General features: G+C 45.3%; 3 protein-coding genes across 3 annotated transcripts; 2 read left to right on the plus strand and 1 right to left on the minus strand.

The window, feature by feature from the left end:
- On the plus strand, nt 2,444-6,183 carry LOC8076505 (WAT1-related protein At1g68170). Its single transcript, XM_002447320.2, has 4 exons — nt 2,444-2,973; nt 4,008-4,070; nt 4,967-5,510; nt 5,591-6,183. Exons 1-4 carry the CDS (start codon nt 2,792-2,794, stop codon nt 5,924-5,926), a joined length of 1,125 nt encoding a protein of 374 aa, XP_002447365.1. The 5' UTR covers nt 2,444-2,791; the 3' UTR covers nt 5,927-6,183.
- Nucleotides 6,353-10,655, minus strand: LOC110436320 (soluble inorganic pyrophosphatase). Its single transcript, XM_021463061.1, has 9 exons — nt 10,500-10,655; nt 9,679-9,812; nt 9,570-9,598; nt 7,941-8,006; nt 7,656-7,763; nt 7,347-7,412; nt 7,135-7,255; nt 6,951-7,032; nt 6,353-6,807 (listed from the first exon to the last, which is right to left on the minus strand). Exons 2-9 carry the CDS (start codon nt 9,806-9,808, stop codon nt 6,765-6,767), a joined length of 645 nt encoding a protein of 214 aa, XP_021318736.1. The 5' UTR covers nt 9,809-9,812; nt 10,500-10,655; the 3' UTR covers nt 6,353-6,764.
- LOC8055462 lies at nt 18,357-19,642 on the plus strand. Its single transcript, XM_002447321.2, has one exon. The coding sequence runs from the start codon at nt 18,696-18,698 to the stop codon at nt 19,335-19,337; it is 642 nt and encodes a 213-aa protein (XP_002447366.2). The 5' UTR covers nt 18,357-18,695; the 3' UTR covers nt 19,338-19,642.

Consider the following 19,643-nt stretch of genomic DNA (forward strand, 5'->3'; position numbering starts at 1 on the left):
GCATCGGCCTCAACCAACCTGGCCCGTGCGGCATTGGTCTCCCTCCTCAATGGCGCGGCGGACGACCTCGGAGACCTTAAGACGGATCTCAAGTTGACCATTCTCATGAGTCGCCTCCGAATAGAGGTCCTTGGTCTTCTTCCACCACCGAAGATAGCGGTCGACATCATCACTATTGTAGGCGTCGGAGTTCATAGAGGAGGCAAACCAGTCGGAGGAGTCAAAGAAGGCAATGTTTGTGACATTGAAGGATGCGTAATCCCTTGCAGAAAGAGGGCACAGGCTGTCATTCAAGACAAATCTATAGAGAGCAATATAAAACCAGAGCAATATAAGCAATGGTGTTCAATCTTATCTCCTGCAGCAGAGACGTTGGCTCATCGGCTTCTCCTCCTCTAGGATTTTCTCCACTACACGCTTGCCACGTTTGTCCTCTCTGAAGAAAGGACACTCGCTCTTCTCTCTATAGGTTGACGCCTACAAGAATGATAGTGCAGTTGCGAGAACGAGGCTGTGTGACGTTGTGTAAAGTGAAAAGAAGCAATCAACGAGTATTTACCGCCACAAATGTCAAAGCAACCCTAACTATCGAGGTATAGGCGAAGAGACGCCCTTTGGACGACTGTGCCCGGTTGAAGAGGAAGCAGAGCACTGCTTACTACAGGCACGTATTAAACACGAGTCTGAAGTAGGACCCTCACAGGACTGCCCATGGTCATCCAGTTTTGACGAAACTGCTTTTGTAGAATGAACATTGTTACATGTATGCACATTCTAATGCAGCGCAATGGTTAACTCATGCGGTTTTAGCACTTTAGGTCTCGAGATCAATCTCTTTTGTTGTGGAAGCCATTGTGAAAGTCTACAGACGTGGTTTGATAACACGTGTCTGTATCATATTTTCCCGCATTGCTCCGATGCCTCGTCACACACCACGTATTTTTTTAAAAAAAAATCTAAAAGTTATTTTTAGGGATGGTCAACCAATTCTAAAAATCAATTTTTAAGGATGGTTGTATTAGAACTGAAAATCAATTTCTAGAAACAGTTGTAAAACCATCCCTAAAAACCACTCCTTTTTTCTTTTTTTGGCCACCTGGGCTCGAACCCCGTGCCCAGCAAGTATTCCCGTTGTTCTCAATGGAAATGGATATATCCTCCTCGTTTCAAAAAAAAAATAGTAGTGGTTTTTTGATTGGAGATCATTTTTTACCTTTAGCAAAAAAAATCATTTCTATATTGGAGACATGCTTTGTGTATGATAGTAAGTTGTACAGTAGGTGGCCATTACAGAGTATAGTGCTGCCTCCTAAGTCTAATTCTAGGGCCCCCTCTATTTTTTATTTATTTGCCCTAGCAAAATCTTACCTGCATTTTATTTGATCATGAAAAGAAAAAAATCGAAGAGCATGGTACAAAGAAAAAGTACTGCCATTTAGCATTGTAAATTTTTTACATCAAAGATTTTTAAAAAATATCATCTGTGGAACAGGCACAGTGTTGGCCCAAGTACAGCTCACTACGTGCTTTGGGCCATCGGACAAGTACGGTGGTCTGTAGAGACACAGCCGGTGGCACACGGGCCATACGGGCCTGTGTCCTATCAAACCGTGCCTAGTATGGGCCCGTGCCATGCCATGCTAGGCCTTTACCTGCCGTGGTTCTGCCCCAGCGCTGTGACGCGGCACTATCATTTAACTTGAACCTACCGAGTGGTGAAAGAAACACGGGTCCAGGCTCCAACCACCTACGGGTACGGTACGGCTGCCTATCCAATTAGGGCCTGCTTAGATTGGAGATGAAAAATTTTTAGGTGTCACATCGAATATGTCGGAAGGATGTCGGGAGGGGTTTTTGGAAACTAATAAAAAAACAAATTACATAGCTCGTCAGGAAACTGCAAGACAAATCTATTAAGCATAATTAATCTGTCATTAGCACATGTAGGTTACTGTAGCACTTAAGGCTAATCATAGACTAACTAGGCTTAAAAGATTCGTCTCGCGATTTTCAACCAAACTGTGTAATTAGCTTAATTTTTTGTCTACATTTAATGTGTCATGCATGTGTTCAAAGATTCGATGGGATGGATGAAAAAAATTTTGGTGGGGAACTAAACAGGCCCTTAACCTGGCGAGCACGCTGGCGAAGGCGCGGGATCGCCGGATCGGAGCTAGCTGCATGCGCGGAAACGGAACGACCAAGGACCTCTCGGTCTCGGAGCATGCATGCCAATGCCATGGCCATGCCCATGCGTGGACAAAAACCAGGCAGAGGCAGGCATATTGTGCTGCCGTGCTGTTGCCGCCTCTTGCATTGCCTTCCCGGCCGGCCGGTACTGTGTAGTACCCCTTTAATTTGACGGCGCATGCATGGGCGCTGCACGAAAACATGTATGATACGTTCCCATCCAGTCCCTATATGCGGATCTCGCTGAAAACAAAAGCTACCTGCTGTCCTCCTCCTTGCTGCTGGCCTACATATACTCTAAACCCCTTGTTCGGTCGCCGGGACGACAGAAGAAAAAACCTCCGATCATCCGCCCGGCACAGTACACAACTATTATCGGCGCGCCAGCGAACGATCGATCAGTAGCCTCGCGCGCCCGGCCGGCCGGCCGGTTTTCTCCGACCACACACACGCCGGCCCCTTCTCCGATCCGTCCTTCTTGTTCGTCCAACCCGCCGGAGGCCCCGTGTTCTTCTCTCTATACATTTCTGATATATTCTCCGTCATATCGCGGCCGGCCAGCGCGCGCGGGAAGAGCTGTGTCGTCGTCCGGCGGCGCGCAATGGCGGCCTGTGCCGGTGCCGGACCTGTGCTGGGGATGGTGGTGTTCCAGATCCTCTTTGCAGGCCTTAACATCTTTTATAAGCTAGCCGTGTCGGACGGCATGGATCTAAGGGTACTCATCGCCTACCGCTACCTCTTCGCGTCGGCCTTCCTCGCACCGCTCGCCTACTTCCTTGAGAGGTAATGCATGCATGGTAACACCAGTATTTTCCTTTTTTTTTTTTAACAAAGACGACAAAAGATTTGCCGGGATTTTATTAGACGAAGAAAAAAACAAATTATAACAAACTGCTAAAGCCAGAGCTAACCCACTAATCGCCCTCCTAAACCCTAATAAGTCTCTTGAAATGAATCTCTAGAAACGTTTTGGGTAGCCATTTTTAGAAGCAGATAGAGCAGCCAGTCTTTACAAATGCTTTATACGTACGGTAAGTGGATAGATAGCACTTTCTCTCATCTAAATCTTTGTTCAATAGTTAATTTACTTATTCCCGCCATTGCTGGCTTGCTGCCAGGAAGGAAATTCGGGATATATGTGGATTGATTGCTTTGATGTTGGCAACAAAGTTCATGTACATATAGACACACCCAAAAAAAAAGTCATTTTTGTTAATGCTCACTTGTCTAGGTTATGGAGAACTTGTTTTAGATAATAACTCCCAAGTTAGTTAGCGCATCCCAACATCATTTTGCCGGTAGTTGGCCTAAAACTTATTTATAGATCAAATCTAGTTTTCATAAAACATATGGGATCCAAACAATCCCTAATCTTTTTTTGTATTGGTAACTCGATCGCTCTAATGTGCACTATGTCATGGGCCACCATAGAGCCTTTATTTCTTTATTATTTCACATCTAAATCCATCTTCGGCCTTAATTATTTAGATGTTGTTAAATTCACCTCAATCTACATGTGTCAGGGTGGAATTTAGTTTAAGTTTCATAACAATCCACCCCAACACAAGTGGATTGATGATGTGAATCTAACTACATCCAAATAAGGTCGTTTCTATTTTTTATCTTTGTTTTTTCAATTTTTTTGGAACTAGCATGTCTATCGATCTATCACTCTTCTTGCACTAAGCACACATGTGCATGCAAATTAAAACAAAAACTTCACTGACTGATCAGTTACACTGTTCATGCACGCGCGCATCGTTTGACTTGAAGCTTATATGTTTTATAATGTATACCATACCATTTAATAATTTCAGGAAGACCCGAACAAAGCTGACATGGAGGGTGCTGATGCTGTCGTTCGTGTGTGGCCTCTCAGGGTAGGTTTAATATGTGTTACGTTATGTCCTGCTTTCTTCCTGCAAAGAAACTAAAGTATTAAACTTCATTTTAAACACCCCAACCACCCACCCACCCACCCCGCGCGGCCTGATCGTAGGGTAAACCTGAATTTTGTTTATTCTAATCTAACTATTTATTGTTCACTTCAGAAATGGCGGTAGGATTAATAATTAGGTCTTGTTTAGTTGAGGAAATGAAAAAAAATTTGGGTCCGTAGCATTTTCGTTTTTATTGTGTTAGCTAACTATTAGTTGTGTTAGCTAGGAGAAACTAACTAATAGCTAATTGTTAGCTAGGTATCGGGTAGACATTAGCTAGCCTTACTAGGTGATGATCCAAATTAACAAATCATCATCTAAATTTTAGCAGCTAACTATTAGTTGCAAGGATCCAACGGGCTGTGGATCCAAAGAGATCTGCCAACAAACTATTAGCTAATGAGGTGCTAACTATTAGTAATTAGTTGCATTAGCAGAAACGATCCCCACCCCAGTTGATAATTTGCTGCCTAATAGTTAGTAGTCATTAGCTATTGGCTAGCTAATTAACTAGTATCCTGAAACCACCTTATTTTTGGCAACATGTTATACATGCATACATGTGGAAATTCAAAGTTAGTTGGCCTGGATGATGTTGATGTGAGGAGCTAGCATCATGATCTCTCAACATCATCCATGCATCGTATCGTCGTCCATGCCTGATATATATGCATTTCTCGTTCAGGTCCAGTATGTGTCGATTCAGTATCGTGTCGTTCCTGATTTTATATATGCATTTCTTTCATATTATACAATTAATGGCATGGATGAATAATTATATAAACAAAAATAAACCAAGCATGAATGTGATGCTAGGTATGCACGCATGCATGCAGGGGCACTGTGGCGCAGAACTTGTACATTGCGGGCATGAAGTTGACGTCGGCCACTTTCGCCTCCGCGACAACGAACCTGCTCCCGGCGTGGACCTTCGTGATCGCCCTCGTCTTCCGCTACGAGAGACTGGACATCCGCGCCTTCTCGAGCCAGGCCAAGGTGACCGGGACGTTGCTGAGCATCGGCGGGGCCATGCTGCTGACCTTGTACAAGGGCGTGGACATCACCCCGTGGCACAGCCACCTGAACCTGGTCGCCACGCTCGCCCAGCGCCACGGCGGGCAGGTGGGCGCCAGTGCCATGGCCAGCAAGACCAACTACGGCATGGGGTCGTTGATGTGCGTGAGCAGCTGCTTCTTTTACGCGCTGTGGATCGTGGTGCAGGCGAAGCTGAGCAACGAGTACCCGTTCCACTACTCCAGCACCGCCCTGATGTGCATCATGATCTCGCTGCAGTCCGCGGTGTTCGCGATCTGCTTCGACAGGGACGCCTCGCAGTGGAGACTCAAGTTCAACATCAGGCTACTCTCCTGCGCATACTCGGTAGTCATTGTTTGTTATTTGGCTGGCTGGCTGGCTGGATGTGAGAGGCTGATGACATGCATTTTCGCGTCTGGCTGCAGGGCATTTTCGCGTCGGGCATCGCGCTGGTGATCATGGCGTGGTGCGTGAAGCAGCGCGGGCCGCTGTTCGTGTCCGTGTTCAGCCCGCTGATGCTGCTGATGGTGGCGGTGCTGAGCTCGCTGCTGCTGGGCGAGAAGCTGCACCTGGGCACGGCGCTGGGCGCGGTGCTCATCGTCATGGGACTCTACGCCGTGCTCTGGGGCAAAGGACGCGAGGCGGCTGCGGAGGCGGCCAAGGTCAGAGTCAGCGACCACCCCGCCGCCACCACGGAGGTCAAGGACAACAAGCAGCACGTCAGCGTCGTGGTGCCTCCTCCCGCAGCAAACTCCGTCTGATCTCATGTGTACGTGATCGGTCGGACGGCGTGACAGCACTATGTTGTTGGCGCCTTGCCGGCCGGGGTACGGTAGCTAGTCACCCCTTCTCTTTAGCGACGGCGACGCATGCATGCACGGGGTGAAAAAAAATAAATAAATACTACTAGTATGTACGACGATATATGCTTCGATTCCTCCATTCCCACACAGTCTCTTCTAGTATACTCAAGGTTGAATTATTGCTTCTTTGAAGGCGACATGCTATTGAAGTAGTATTTTTCAGCCACCAGCATCAGCCGAAAAAACAGCCTACTACTAAACTTGCTTCATCACCACCCACGCGACCCAGGTTCAACTATATATACACGCGCACACACACACACAAGGCCTGCTTGGAACACAAAAGTTTCCTTATACGTAAAAAAAACAAACAAAAAATTCTCATTAACTTATTAATTCAATTTTAAATAAATTTTATTTCACCCATAAGATACAGGAATGGGGAAAACTTCCCATGTTCCAAACGACGCCTGGCAATGGGCTACAGCTACACCTCGGCCTCCTCCCACAGGCCTAGGGAGTGCCATCTCATTCACAACAGCAAAACAACGGACGCTAGACATCCTTTCATTACTCCACACAGCTAGTTACTTGGGTAGACGAAGACCCATGAAGCCACACGGTATACGTATGGACGCTCATTTATAAATTAATAACAAAAAAGGAGTACAAGTAGGAAAGCAGTATAGGGTAGTGACATTGTTCTCAATTCCAAGGTTCGCACACAATATCAAGCGTTTCGACTTATTAAAATCACGCTCAATCCAAGACGCCCCGATAAATAGTTGCTTGCAATCTACTGCCTCAAGCTTTGCAAGATGTACTGCGCATACAGATCCCTGCGATCAGATCAAAAAGTATGTGTTACTGAGTCACATAGGCATTTTCATTCTCAACAAACACCACAAAGGGGAGGGGAAAATAACTGAAGAATGCACTTTTGTAACAGAGTAGCAAAGGTTCAGTGTCAAGCTGAACTTACATGGAGTACTGAATGGCATCTCGAGCTGTGGTCGCAGGCAAGAATGCATCGACAGCAACCTCTTTGTTCTCATTTTTCTTGTCTGGAAGATGTCGCTAAGGAAGCTTATACCTGTGGAAGCGATCGTCCCAAATATACTAGAGCATGTGTAGTAAGAAAACAGTAGATGAATTAAGCAGGATACAATCTTCAAAGAAACGCTTGATCTCTTGCAGGCGGTGAGGAGACAGCTCACTGATGTCATTGTAGTGACGGTATTCAGGATCATCAGCACAGACTGCTATTATCTTGTCATCCTTCTCACCCTGACGATGCCCAACAAACATCCATAGTTAGAAACAAAGTCGAGGCAAAGTTCTTTTCCCTCTACCTCAAAGAGTGTTTAACTTGAAATACCTGGTCAATCATGGGCATAAGGCCAATTGCTCTTGCTCGGAGAAACGAACCAGGAATAACAGGCTCCTGCAGGAGATAAATCATCACAAGGTCATGACACTGCTCGTATGATATCACAAAAATTGGTGACAAATAACTGCAGTTGACGCAGCTATGGAGTAGCTGGTCAGTCTGAGAATGTGACAGCCTAATATATTAGCTATCATTGAACAGAAACATGGACCTTGTAATCCAAAGAGTGAATACTCTACGGTCTTCACAAATGCCCCCACATGACACAGACAAGTGGAAAAAGGAAAACTAACTAACCTGCATCAGGACCAACACATCCATTGGGTCATTGTCTTCACACAGAGTCCTCGGAATGAAACCATAATTGTGAGGGTATACAACCGATGAGTAGAGGACTCGATCAACCTGCCAAATTGTAGCATGCATCAGAAAGAAAGAAAAAAAAATTAAAATATTACATTTCATCAGTGCGGACTCAAATCATTGCACAAGTACAAGAAATGCATGCTAGTTATGACATACTGTTATTGAGATAGAAAGTGATGATCAAGATGCAAGAAACATTGAGAGCAGAACATATACCTTAATCAGTCCAGTTTTCTTGTCAAGCTCATATTTAACTTTGCTTCCCTTTGTGATCTCAACAACCTGTGTATATAATGCAGTCACTGTCTGGAGCTAACTAGATTTGTTAAACATCGTAATAAAAAAAACATGCACTTATTTTTCCTCAACAAGCAAATTGTTGTCAACAGACTCATGTACCAGTACGTTGTAGATGCATCAAATGTTTTAGCAATACAAATATCTGTAACCAAACAACTAAATAGATTATTTGCATAATAATTGAAATGAAAGGAACATCCTGTCCTTTTGAAAGGCTAGAAATCTGTTTGGCTCGTCAATCAAGGAAGAACCATACAAATCGTTTGGGTAACCATGAGCCTAGCTATTTATGGTGATTTTACTAGAACCACATTTCTAGCTGCAATCTGAGAAGGGATAAAAAAAATTAATAGAAAGATACCACTCCTATGTCAACACATAAACGCCTGAAACAAAAACAATCCTGGCAAGCTGTCCTTCACAGTCTTGTACACTATTAGGGCTGAGGGAGTAAGATAGATTTATATTTGGGCAGTCAATAGAACTACCAATCCTGATCTGTAATCAACTATGATGGATCAGTTAATCATGGAGTCTTATTATGCATCATGGTACTCGTTTGGTAGATAGATTTTCTTTCTGTCCTTTATAATATTTCTACCACATACTAGAGGGTGGATGATTAATTGAACTTATGCAAATCAGGAAAACACCTGTTCCTACAATGGTACTTTTTCTTGTTTCAAGTTCAAAACAAAACAAAAGCCCTGCCAACCTTTTTCCAACTGAATTAATTATACTAAACGTTCAGAACTAGTGGCAAAACTGTGGGCTGAACAACCATTCAGATGACAGAAATAAATATACAAATCATCAGCAAAATCATGAGCCGAACCCGCCTTGTATTTGACAAAGTTAACTATAGTAATCATTCGACACTAACAGCGAGATAACCCACCTTTTAGGTAATAGAATGATCGTACTAACTGTTCAACAGTTAAGGCAAACTCACTAGTCGAACTTGCCCTTCATGTGACAGAAATAATTATACCAACTAATTAACATTATGCCAAGATCGAGATTCAAGAGTAGAACTTGCCTTCTTCATAACTGAAATAATTACACTTACTGTTCAACACTAACAACGCTATCATGAGTTAAACTGCCTTTTATATAACAAGATTAATTATACTCATTATTCAATGGTAACGGCAAATACATGAGTTAAACCTACCTTTTGCACAACAAAATTAATTGCACTAATACTTCAACACTAATGGCACAATCATGCATCGGCTTCTGCTTGCAGAGTGAAAAATCATTTGGTAACTACTAACTGCTTTGGTAAAATCAGTTTGAATAAATGAGAAAGACTGATGCACCTAAAGTGTTGTATGTTGTTCCCAACAACTTCAGTCTGATTGAGATACCATACCGAGATAATGAGTGAGACTCGAGTGGCCAGAAAGCAGTACAAAATCACCACTACAGCTACATCAAAATCCCTCACCTTCCACTCAAAGGTTCCGAGAATCTAATTCCCTACAACAGCGAACATATATAATATAACATGTCAAATGGTTAGAAGACGATGATAGTACTTACAACATTGAATACAGCAGGAGCACCAGGACCTGCATCACCAAAATCACTTAGTGTATGCCTATTTGACAAAGGAGTTAGGAGAGCAAGAAAGGATAGTTGAGCCACGCACCGATCTCAAGATCATGCCACGGATGAGCAGCTACAGACCTCCTGGACAGAGAAGAGAGGATCCTTTCATTGAGCTTAGGGGTCCTCTTAGGCTGCTCAGCAGAAGCAGCAACCTTATCCTCTTCACTCATCTTCCTGTGGATAGAAAAGAACCAGAAATTTAAAAACAAAAATGCATCCAGCGCAATCAACATTATTAGTATTAGTATTTTTGTTCACTGAGAAACATAAAGCAGCAATTTTCCACGGATGTAACACGCGAATCGATCAACCGCAGGAACCACAAGGAGGCTAGAACTGGTCCTAGAATCACACCACCAGACACCCAGTGGCATACGAAATCCATGAGGCAACAAGAATATGCAGGGAGGCAGAAGATTTTGCCCAGGCGACCAATCCCAGCCGTCCACCTGCGATCCAACGGCCTCGGTCCTTCCCTTCATCCTCCAGTGCGGCGGTCGCTCTCTTGAGCCTCCCGAGTCCCGACAGAAACACGAGTCCAGCAGCCACTTGCTCCCCAGCCCCGCCCCGCCATCCAGCACCCGTCGCCGGCGGCGGAGAGCTGCCACCGGCTCCGCCCCTGCCACGGCAACCGCTCCGATCAAACTACCCCACCCCAGCGGGGGGGGGGGGGGGGGCGGACGTATCCACAGCCGGCGGCCGGCGGCGGCGGCACCCCGCCAGTCCGCCCTTGCCTCCCTCCTGCCCGCCTTCCGATCTAAGATCGGCAGCCATGGATCTCACCGGAATAAGTCCCCCTTCCTCCCCAGCAGCGATGGAGTCGCGCAGTCGCCTGAAAATTGGTTGGGACGGGATCCTCACCTGCGGTCGGAGACGGCGATCGGCAGCGGAGGCGGAGTGGAATGTGGAAAGTGGAAAGGAGCGATCGGTGGCTCTGCTCGATTATCTCCCTCTCTCCTTTGTCCTTTCCTTTCCACCGGCCTCTGTTGGCTTTTCACTTAATAACCCCCCGTCTTTATTCTCTTTTTCACTTATCACCCCATCCGTTCATTCTCTTTTCTGGTATGGTCCCCGTGTGCGGTGGAGATAAACCGGGAATGTCCCATCAAGATATGGGTGTTAGTATTTCTTAAGTAAATAAAGTAGAGTCTTTTTAGATTCACCAACTAAACTTTATCTGGTTCAAATAGGGATTCAAATGGTCAAGTTAAAAGATTAGCTAAAGTTTAGCTAAACTTAGCTACTTCAACCTAAGAGCATCTCCAAAGATTTTGCATAATTGAGTTGGCATTTGTTGTTGTTTGCAAATTCCCAAAACAAAATACAAAGTCTAAAAATAGGTCATCTCCAAGTGTTTTGCATTATTGAGCCGGCAATTAGCCAAAGTGGACCCAGCCACGATTTTTTTCCTTTGCGCGCGCTCACGATCGTCTTCCCGTGCGACTTTCCTTCGCATGCGTAAAGTCGCTCGCGATCGGCAATGGACGGCGGCGGGTGGGGAGGGAGTTTCTGCGCGATATGGAGTCGATCGCGATCGGCAGTGGACGACGGCGCGTGGAGGGCCGGTGCTCGCGATGGAGTCACTAGCTACTACGATCGGCTGTGGACGGCGGTGCGTGGAGGGCCGGGGGGTTTCTGTCGCGATCGATGGACCATATATGGCGCGAAGAAAGTCCGGATCGCGCGGCTTGACATATATGCCAAGTTTGCTCTCTCATTTGCCAAGTTGGCCAAAATACAAACTCCAAATGCAAAACCATTGGATACCTCTTTTTGTGATTTTTGGCAAATTACAAGAATGCAAAGTCCAAATGCAAAACCCTTAGAGCTCTAACTAAAGTTTAGTTGAGTCTATTAACCAAGGATCCAAAACATCTTGGTTTAGGTGGCTAAAGTTTAGCTTTGAAATTTTAATTAGCTAAACTTCAGTTAGTTGGATCGAAACAGGACAATGTTCCCCCAAGCTTAGTATCAGTCTAGATAACACGTTAAATGAATATTAGCTTCGATGTACTTCCCAAAGAAGTTTGACAATTGAATTTACCCTTTAACGAGATTTTCTTTTCTTTCCTCTGTATACATATTTAGTTTTGTTTTCAAAATTTATGAGGTTGGAGTGGACAGGTATAACTTATTTATAAGGCCCATTTGATGGAGCTCAGCTATGAGCTAGAGCCAAACAAAGATGATTCATCACATCTTTACTTTTTTTCTTACTTGCATGTTTCTATGCATGAATAATTAAGATAAGATGCTCAGATTTTCTATAAATTTTGCATTTTGTTATATCTTACTCTATCTTTTTAAATAGCTTTTCACATGAGCTGAGGCTGCCAATAAATTTCTGTTCTTATGGAGCCTAAATGTTTAATTTTTTAAAAAAAAAAGAAAAAGGGAAAAACTGCGGTTATGATTAGGTCTCGAATGAAGTACATATTCACTTGAGCTTATTAGCTGAATCAGCCAGCCATTCAGTGGTGTTTTTCTCTCACAATAAATCAGCAAGGTAAGGCTAGGGCAAAGGTAAGGCCTACACATTCCTCCTCTTATTTCCAACTTCCAACTTGCATCAAAATGTTCTTTTATTATTTCCTTCATTTTAAATTATAGGTCATTTTTATTTTTTTAGATACATAATTTTTATTATACACCTAAATCTTGGAGAGTCAAAGTTTTTTAAGTTTGACCAAATTTATATAGCAAAATAATAACATTTTTGGTACAACCAAGTATCATTAGATTCTTTGTTAGTTATATTTTCATAGTGTACTTATTTTATAACATAAATTTTTATATTTCTCTCTATATTTTTGGTCAAATTTGAAAATGCTTTGACTCTCCAAGATTCTTGGAATGGCTTTTATAATTTAGAATGGAAGGAGTAATAAGTTGATCGGGCTCCTCTTTGATGGGATGAAGCCAAATACTCTATCCATTATCTAGAAAAGATCAACATGACTACCCAAACATGGGCAACGTGACATGTTGTTAGATTCAATACTAGAGATGCCACAACCACAAAATGAATAATTTCTTGGGAGAAAGAAGATCGAAATAAATCAAGGTCGTGTTCGGTCTAAAGTTGTTGTTAGAGAAGCAAAATCAAATTAGCTGACAAAAAATGCACGATTATCAAGAGTGCACTAGCAACAAAAGACATGGTTGAGAATGCTAGAAATGCAATGGCTAGATGGTGGTATGATGCTAATATACCTTTCAATGCAGCTAATTCCCCTTACTATCAGCCAATAATGATAGATGCAGTTACAGCTATTGATTCAGGTACCCTAACTGAAGTTCAGATGAGCCTCAATGAAGAAACTATCTGAAGAGAACTGAACCTGGAGGAGGAGGAGGAGGAGGAGGAGGAGGATGGAGGTGGCCCGGTGGTGGGCTCGGAGTTTGACGGGGGCGTGCGTGCGGTGGCGAGGGCGAGCGAGCGTATGGAACGGAATGCGCACGGGCGCGGTGGCCGGCGGTTTATAGGCAGAGGAGGCCGGACCCGAGTACGCTGCCGACCATGTCTCGTGGACTCAACATATGGAGCATTGGCCCCGTGGGCTGAACGGGTGCGACGGCGGCAACCTGACTTAATTTTAGTGTCGCGAGATGGCATTCACGTGCGAGGACAGTCTTTTCTTTTCTTGTTTCTTTGTTTTTTCCGATTTCCCATCGTACATGGTCTTTTTTCCCTTTCTTTTATTTCCATTTTTTCCTTTAATTTATTTTTATTCTTTTTTTCTTTTCACGTTTTTTTGCTTCTTTCTTTATATTTTTTTTATTCCGTTAGATGTTTGTATCTTTTTTTTATTTCCTATTAAATATTAAGTTTTGAATTTGTTTATTTGCTCCATAATGTATTATGAATTATTTTCATAGTATTCTAGAGATGATCAAAAAGGCATTCACGTGCGAAGACATTTGCGATATGTCTTCAACGTTTGTATGAGAGTTACCGAAACATTTTACTTTGTTTTTCTATAAAATATTTTGTGTATTTGTGATGTGTCTTCTGCATTTGTGTGTGGGTCATAACAACACATTTAGTTTTGTGCGGGCTGCCAAAGGAGATTTGCCGAACAGCTATGATTCAGAAAACGCTGCCTCAATTTTTTGCACATATAGGGAGCTTCTTCAGATTGTCACCAGCATACTCACAGATGAATGTGCAAGCGCGGATTGGAACCCAGGACCGGACACCCGGCCCCATCCCCAATTAGTACCCAGTCCAGAAGAAGTTAAGACCCCACTAAGTTCAGTTCTGCACATGAACAATTAGCGTCACTAGGCAAACACACGCTGCGACTAGGACGTATACACTTGCAGCTTTGTAAGGTTTTTGTCTTGCTGATCGAGTGGCCTAGGCCGTGTTTAGTTCACCCCGAAATACAAAAAGTTTTCAAGATTCTCCGTCACATCGAATCTTGTGGCACATACATGAAACATTAAATATAGACGAAAACGAAAACTAATTACACAGTTTGTCTGTAAATCGCGAGACGAATCTTTTGATCCTAGTTAGTTTATGATTGGATAATATTTGTCAAATAAAAACGAAAGTGCTACATTAGCGAAATCCGAAAAAATTTCGGAACTAAACAAGGCCCTATCTTGAATATAGTACTCCACTGCAGTAACATATAGGCTATAGCGGCAGCTATAGCGGGAGATTTAAAACTATGTGATGCAGTAAATAAGTTTAGCGGTATTACAGTCATTTTCAGCCACAGAAGTTAATCAAACTATCGGAATGTATGAGCGGTGAAAATGACAGATATGAGAATTACAACATTTCATTTCTTAAGCACATGCAGGAAATTTCAGACACATGGGGAAAAGCATATCCACTCCAAGATGTGATCATTTCGATTTTGAAAGACCATGTGCCCGGCCACAACTTGAGGGCTGGGCTTCTAGCTTGCCCATTCTCCTCCGGTCCACCGAGGATTGGGTCGGGCCGTACGATTGCTGCGCCTTGGAGCTGCCTGGTCATACTCATACGATCGACATGGCTGTGTTACCAGAAGCTGATGAGTTTGGAGTGCAGAAGCTTATGTAAGGAACAACGCTGTCGTCGTCGTCGCCACAGTAGTTGTTGGCTACCTTGCTGACATGGCTAGAATTGATGTCTATGCTGTATAGCCCATCGGTCGTCCTCATGAACAGGAATCGGCTGTTGGCAGTGGCACCACCACCGAAGCCATTCACCCGAAGCGAGTTGTTGATGAGCGCAGCACCATCTGAACCTGAAGAAGAAGGGAGCACCTTGTGAAGATCAATGACTCTTGTTTGGACAAAACCTCCCTCGATCTCCACCATTCACCATTGACCACAGCTCTAGTTGGTACTGATGATCCGTGTTGTTGTTGTTGTTGGCAATGGCAACAAATCCCAGCCCCAGCCCACCATCATCATCAGTCAGGAGCACAAGGCCGGCGCCTCGTCGTCGTTGTAGCAGACGACCATGGAATTCAGACGACCGTATGTCAATCGTAGATACTTCCTGTGTGGCCAAGTCGTACTCCACCACCTCGTCCTTGCAATGAACCAAGAAGTAGAGTGTGCTGCCGACGAGGACACCGGGCGTCTGCCTGAGTAGGCCGGCCGAGAGACCTGACGGGCTCGGGGCGCTTAAGAACGTCTAGGTCGCTCCACGCAGCAGCTTGAGACGAGTAGACGCACCGGTAGATGACATAGGACTGGACGTCCATGACGACCACCAGGAAAGGTCCCCGGTGGCAGTCGAGGTGGTCACAGTCGTCGGTGGCGGCGCAGGCCACGGCCGCCGTCCAATGGTACCCAAGCATCGTCTTGCTGAACTTGGGCTTGGGTACTTGTTGCTGCTCGTCCGTGACGGGGTCCCAGACGGAGAGGCCATGCCCATAAGGAGAACGATCGCTCCGGCGGAGAAGGACGCGGCCGTGGCGGGCGTCGATGGCGCGCCAGCCGTAGTAGCACCGCCGGCTGTTGGCAGCGTGTGCCGTCGGGCCCGGGCGGAAGGAGGTCGTGGGGACAAAGCATGCCGTCGTCGGCTCTCGCAGGATGCGTGCGCGCTTGCTGATACGACCCTGGTCTTCGTCGGTGTCGTCGTCTTCTCTGACCTGCTGCTGCTTGGTGGTGCTGTTGTAGAGCACGCCGAGCAAGGGCGGGGCCGCAGCCGCACCGCCCCCCGCGCGGTGGAGGTGGTGGAACTCGCGGAACCTGCGGCGGAACGCGGCGCCGGAGACGAGGCGGCACCAGGGCTTGCAGACGAGGGCGGCGCGGACGAGGCTCGCGGGATCGCCCGGCGGGAAGCGGACAAGGATCTCTTCCACGAGCTCATCCATCAACTCCGGCGGCGGCATCATGCTGTCTGCTAGCTCCTTGGTGGCGATATGACGCTGGATCGATCGGTGGCCGATCGTTGGGCGGATGGATGTGATGTGAGGAGCGAGAGCGAGAGAAGAGATCGATCTTGGTTGGTTCTTGGATCGAGAGGAGACCACCTTATATATATTAAGAAGACGTAGTACATGAATCTTCGGAATTGGGTGGTGAAACCTCCCCTCCCCGCCCCGCTGGCTGGATTACGATCCGGATCGAAATTGATTTGAGGGCCGTTGCCGAGACGTACGGTACGCCTTCTCCTCTCCCTGGACGTGGACCCCCTCCCCGTCTTTGCCGGCGACCATTTTCCTATTGGATTGGGCCACGCGAGATGGCTTGCTGGGCCTGGTTTGCTTGGCCTCTCTCTTTCTCTCCATTTCTTCTACTATCTCCTATTTTCTACACACAACCACATACACACATATATTTATTAGTTATAAATATTCTCAGAAATATTTCTAAGTATTTGATTAACAAATCAAAATATCCATAAAATCCAACTCACATTTATATTAATTAATTAAATGCATATGATCTTTATTGCTAAGAAAATGAAAGGAAAGAAGACACTCTTGGGTGGAGATTAATTAATCCAAAGAGACTGTCAAATATAGTGCACACTCATAATTACAAAGTGGTTGGTGAGTAGTTTGCGTGCCTTTTTTGTTTGTCCGCGCGCATGCTTTCAAACACTTTCTCTCCATGTACCAATTTATTTTGTTGCCTACATGTTTCTATGCATAAAAAATAAAGACTTTCCATGTTTTATATAAAACCATCAGATCAAATAGCTTATATTTCTAAGTTATGTTATCACCTAAATTTCTGTCCTTGTGAAGATAAAGACAAGCAAACTTTTTTGCGTGTTCAAGAAAAAAATGCATAAATTAAAATAAGCAAAGCAAAAAAAAAAGAAGAAGTGAGTCACGATTTTTTGAAAGGGGAAGTGAGTCACGATTAGTTAGTTGTCATATAAGAATGTTGTACATACAGCTATTCCTTGTGTCTATAATGAGGTTAGTTTCAGTGGCGGATTTAGGATTTTAATTATGGAGGTACGAATACAAATAATATAGTTTATCAACATGAACATAATATAATTAGATTACTAAACGATGATAAAATAGTTGTGAATATAGAGTGTTGAGGCTGTTGTATGGGCTGAGCAGACTAGCAATTGTATATAACAATGTATTATACATATATATGTTATTAAAGGGTATATATATTAGATGTTTTTCAAAAAAATTTGGGGGGACAGCTGTACCCCCATGCTACTACTGTAGATCCGCCCCTGGTTAGTTTTCGGGGCAAGGGTAGTGTAAATCATAAACATTTCCTCCCCTAATTCCATTCAGTTTTTGCATCTGAATGTTTGTTAGTAGTAGTATTTTCGTTTATAATTCTTGGCTATACGTTAGAAACTAACGGTGTGAAAGAAAGTGGTAGAGGCACTGTGCGTGTGCATAGGATGCGTAGTCGTCGCAGTGTAGAGAAGACAGAAGAGGTGGGCGTGGCGTCTGACACTGTGAGTGTGACTGACCCGAAGCCGGAAGGGAATCGGACAAGGGTTCGTTTGGTTGGCGTGTTAAAATTTAGAAGTACTTTAGTATTTTTATTTTATTTGGAAATTGATGTTTAATTATAGGTTAATTAGTCTTAAAAGATTCGTCTCACAAATTGCTCTTTATTTGTATTTTGTAGTTTTATAAATAGTCTATATTTAATACTTCATGCATATGTTCAAACATTTGATATGGTAAGTGATAAATTTTAACAAGAGCAACCAAACGGGGTTACATTCTTACTGTCCTCTCCTCTTCTCTTGTGCTGGCCGGCCATTTTGACTCTGACAAACACTTTTCCTTGCTTGATTTGTTGAAGGAGTACTGACTACTGTGTCTGCAATTCAGCATGCATGATTGCTCGCCGTGCATTATGCCAACTGATCTCGCTTGCTTTGCTTGATGTAATAATTTTGTTTGTATTTGGTAATTATTATCTAATATTTACTAATTAGGTTTAAAAAATTTATCTCACAAATTATAGATAAACTGTATAATTGGTTATTTTTTTTCTATATTTAATACTTCATATATGTACTGTAAAATTAATTTAATGTGACTGAGAAATTTTAAAAAGTTTTTAGTTTCTAGGTGTAACTAAACAAGGCCTTAATGGCTGAGAAGGAGCAAGCTGAAAACACCCTCTCACAGCTGACAATCCCCCTATAGGATTGTCATTTCTGAAGCTCATGTCGCTAGCGTTTTGATAATCTCCGTTGAGGACGCCCTATAGGATGTTGCAATGCAACGACAGGGAACGCAAGCACAGCCAATTCTCGTTCACTCCACTCATCACCATGACCATGAGCCAGGCAGGCAGGCAGGCCGTCCAGAAGGGACCAAGATCATGAGATGCTGTGTTGTTACCATGTATCCATGCATCTCACTCTCACCCCACTGATGGATGGATGGATGGCGATGAGCTCGAGCTGAGCTGGTGCGTGGGTGCTGTGGCAAAAGCCCTGCCAAAACCAACCCCCTCCTCGGCTTCGGCTCCTCACTTCCATTTCCATTTCCACCCAGACGGCATCTGCATTGTCCACGCCCGCCCGCCCATCCTCTTCCTCCCACCCCACGCCGTGCATCTGTCGCGCGCACCAATTACCAAACCAAACCGAGCCTCGCCATGGATCTGCACTACGGCGCCCGTGTCGGGGAGGCCATGGCGGTGGGCGAGGCGGCCTACATCGCCACCGCCGGCACCGGACACGCCTCCACCACCGGGCCCGCCTCCGCCGGCGCCGTGGTGGACGTGGTGACCCGCGAGTCGGCGGCGCAGGCGCTGGGCACCGTGGTGCAGCTGCACTTCGACAAGACGGTGGAGAAGAAGCGCGCCGCCGACGCGCAGAAGCAGGAGCTGTGGCGCCTCTTCCTCGCCTTCTTCCTCCTCCTCTCCCTCGTCCTCTCGGGCGTCGCCACGTCCCCGCCCGCGCGCCTCCAGTGCCGCCACCTCTGGGCGCCCGCGGGACTGCTCTCGCTCGCGCACCTCGCCTTCTACGCCGCCGTCGCGCACCACCTCCGCTGCCTCAACGGATTCCGCTACCAGCGCCGCTGCCACAAGCTCACGCTCGCCCTCGCCGCCGACAGGCTCAGGATGCTCAAGTCCGCGGCTGAGGTCGTGCCGGCGGCAGACGTCGAGGTGCCCTACCAGGAGCCGCCGGAGGCGTACCTCGCCAAGTTCAGGAGGAGCTGGGCCATCCACTTCGCCTTCCTCATCACCACATTCGCCTTCTCCGTCGCCGCCTCCGTCGCAATCCTCTGCTTCTAGTTCTATAACTAGGAGGGAGATCCCAGCAGATCGATCCATCCATCTCTCTGCCTCCATGCATAATGCAGCATCTGAGAGTAGAGTCAGATGACATTTCAGTTTCAGAGGAGATTACCTACCATTCCAATTATCTCTTTTCTTTGTTAGTACTCCTAGTGTGTACCAGCAGCAGCTGCACTAGCTATGAAATCAAAGAGAGGTCAACTGAACTAGCCTTCTTGTTACTCCTCTCCTAATTGTGTGTCAGGCTCACAGTGATGCTTTTGCTTGGCCCCTGCTATGCTATCAGAGTTTACTGCTCCCTCC

Source organism: Sorghum bicolor, chromosome 6 (assembly GCF_000003195.3).
Source record: "Sorghum bicolor cultivar BTx623 chromosome 6, Sorghum_bicolor_NCBIv3, whole genome shotgun sequence".
Taxonomy (NCBI): Eukaryota; Viridiplantae; Streptophyta; class Magnoliopsida; order Poales; family Poaceae; genus Sorghum; species Sorghum bicolor.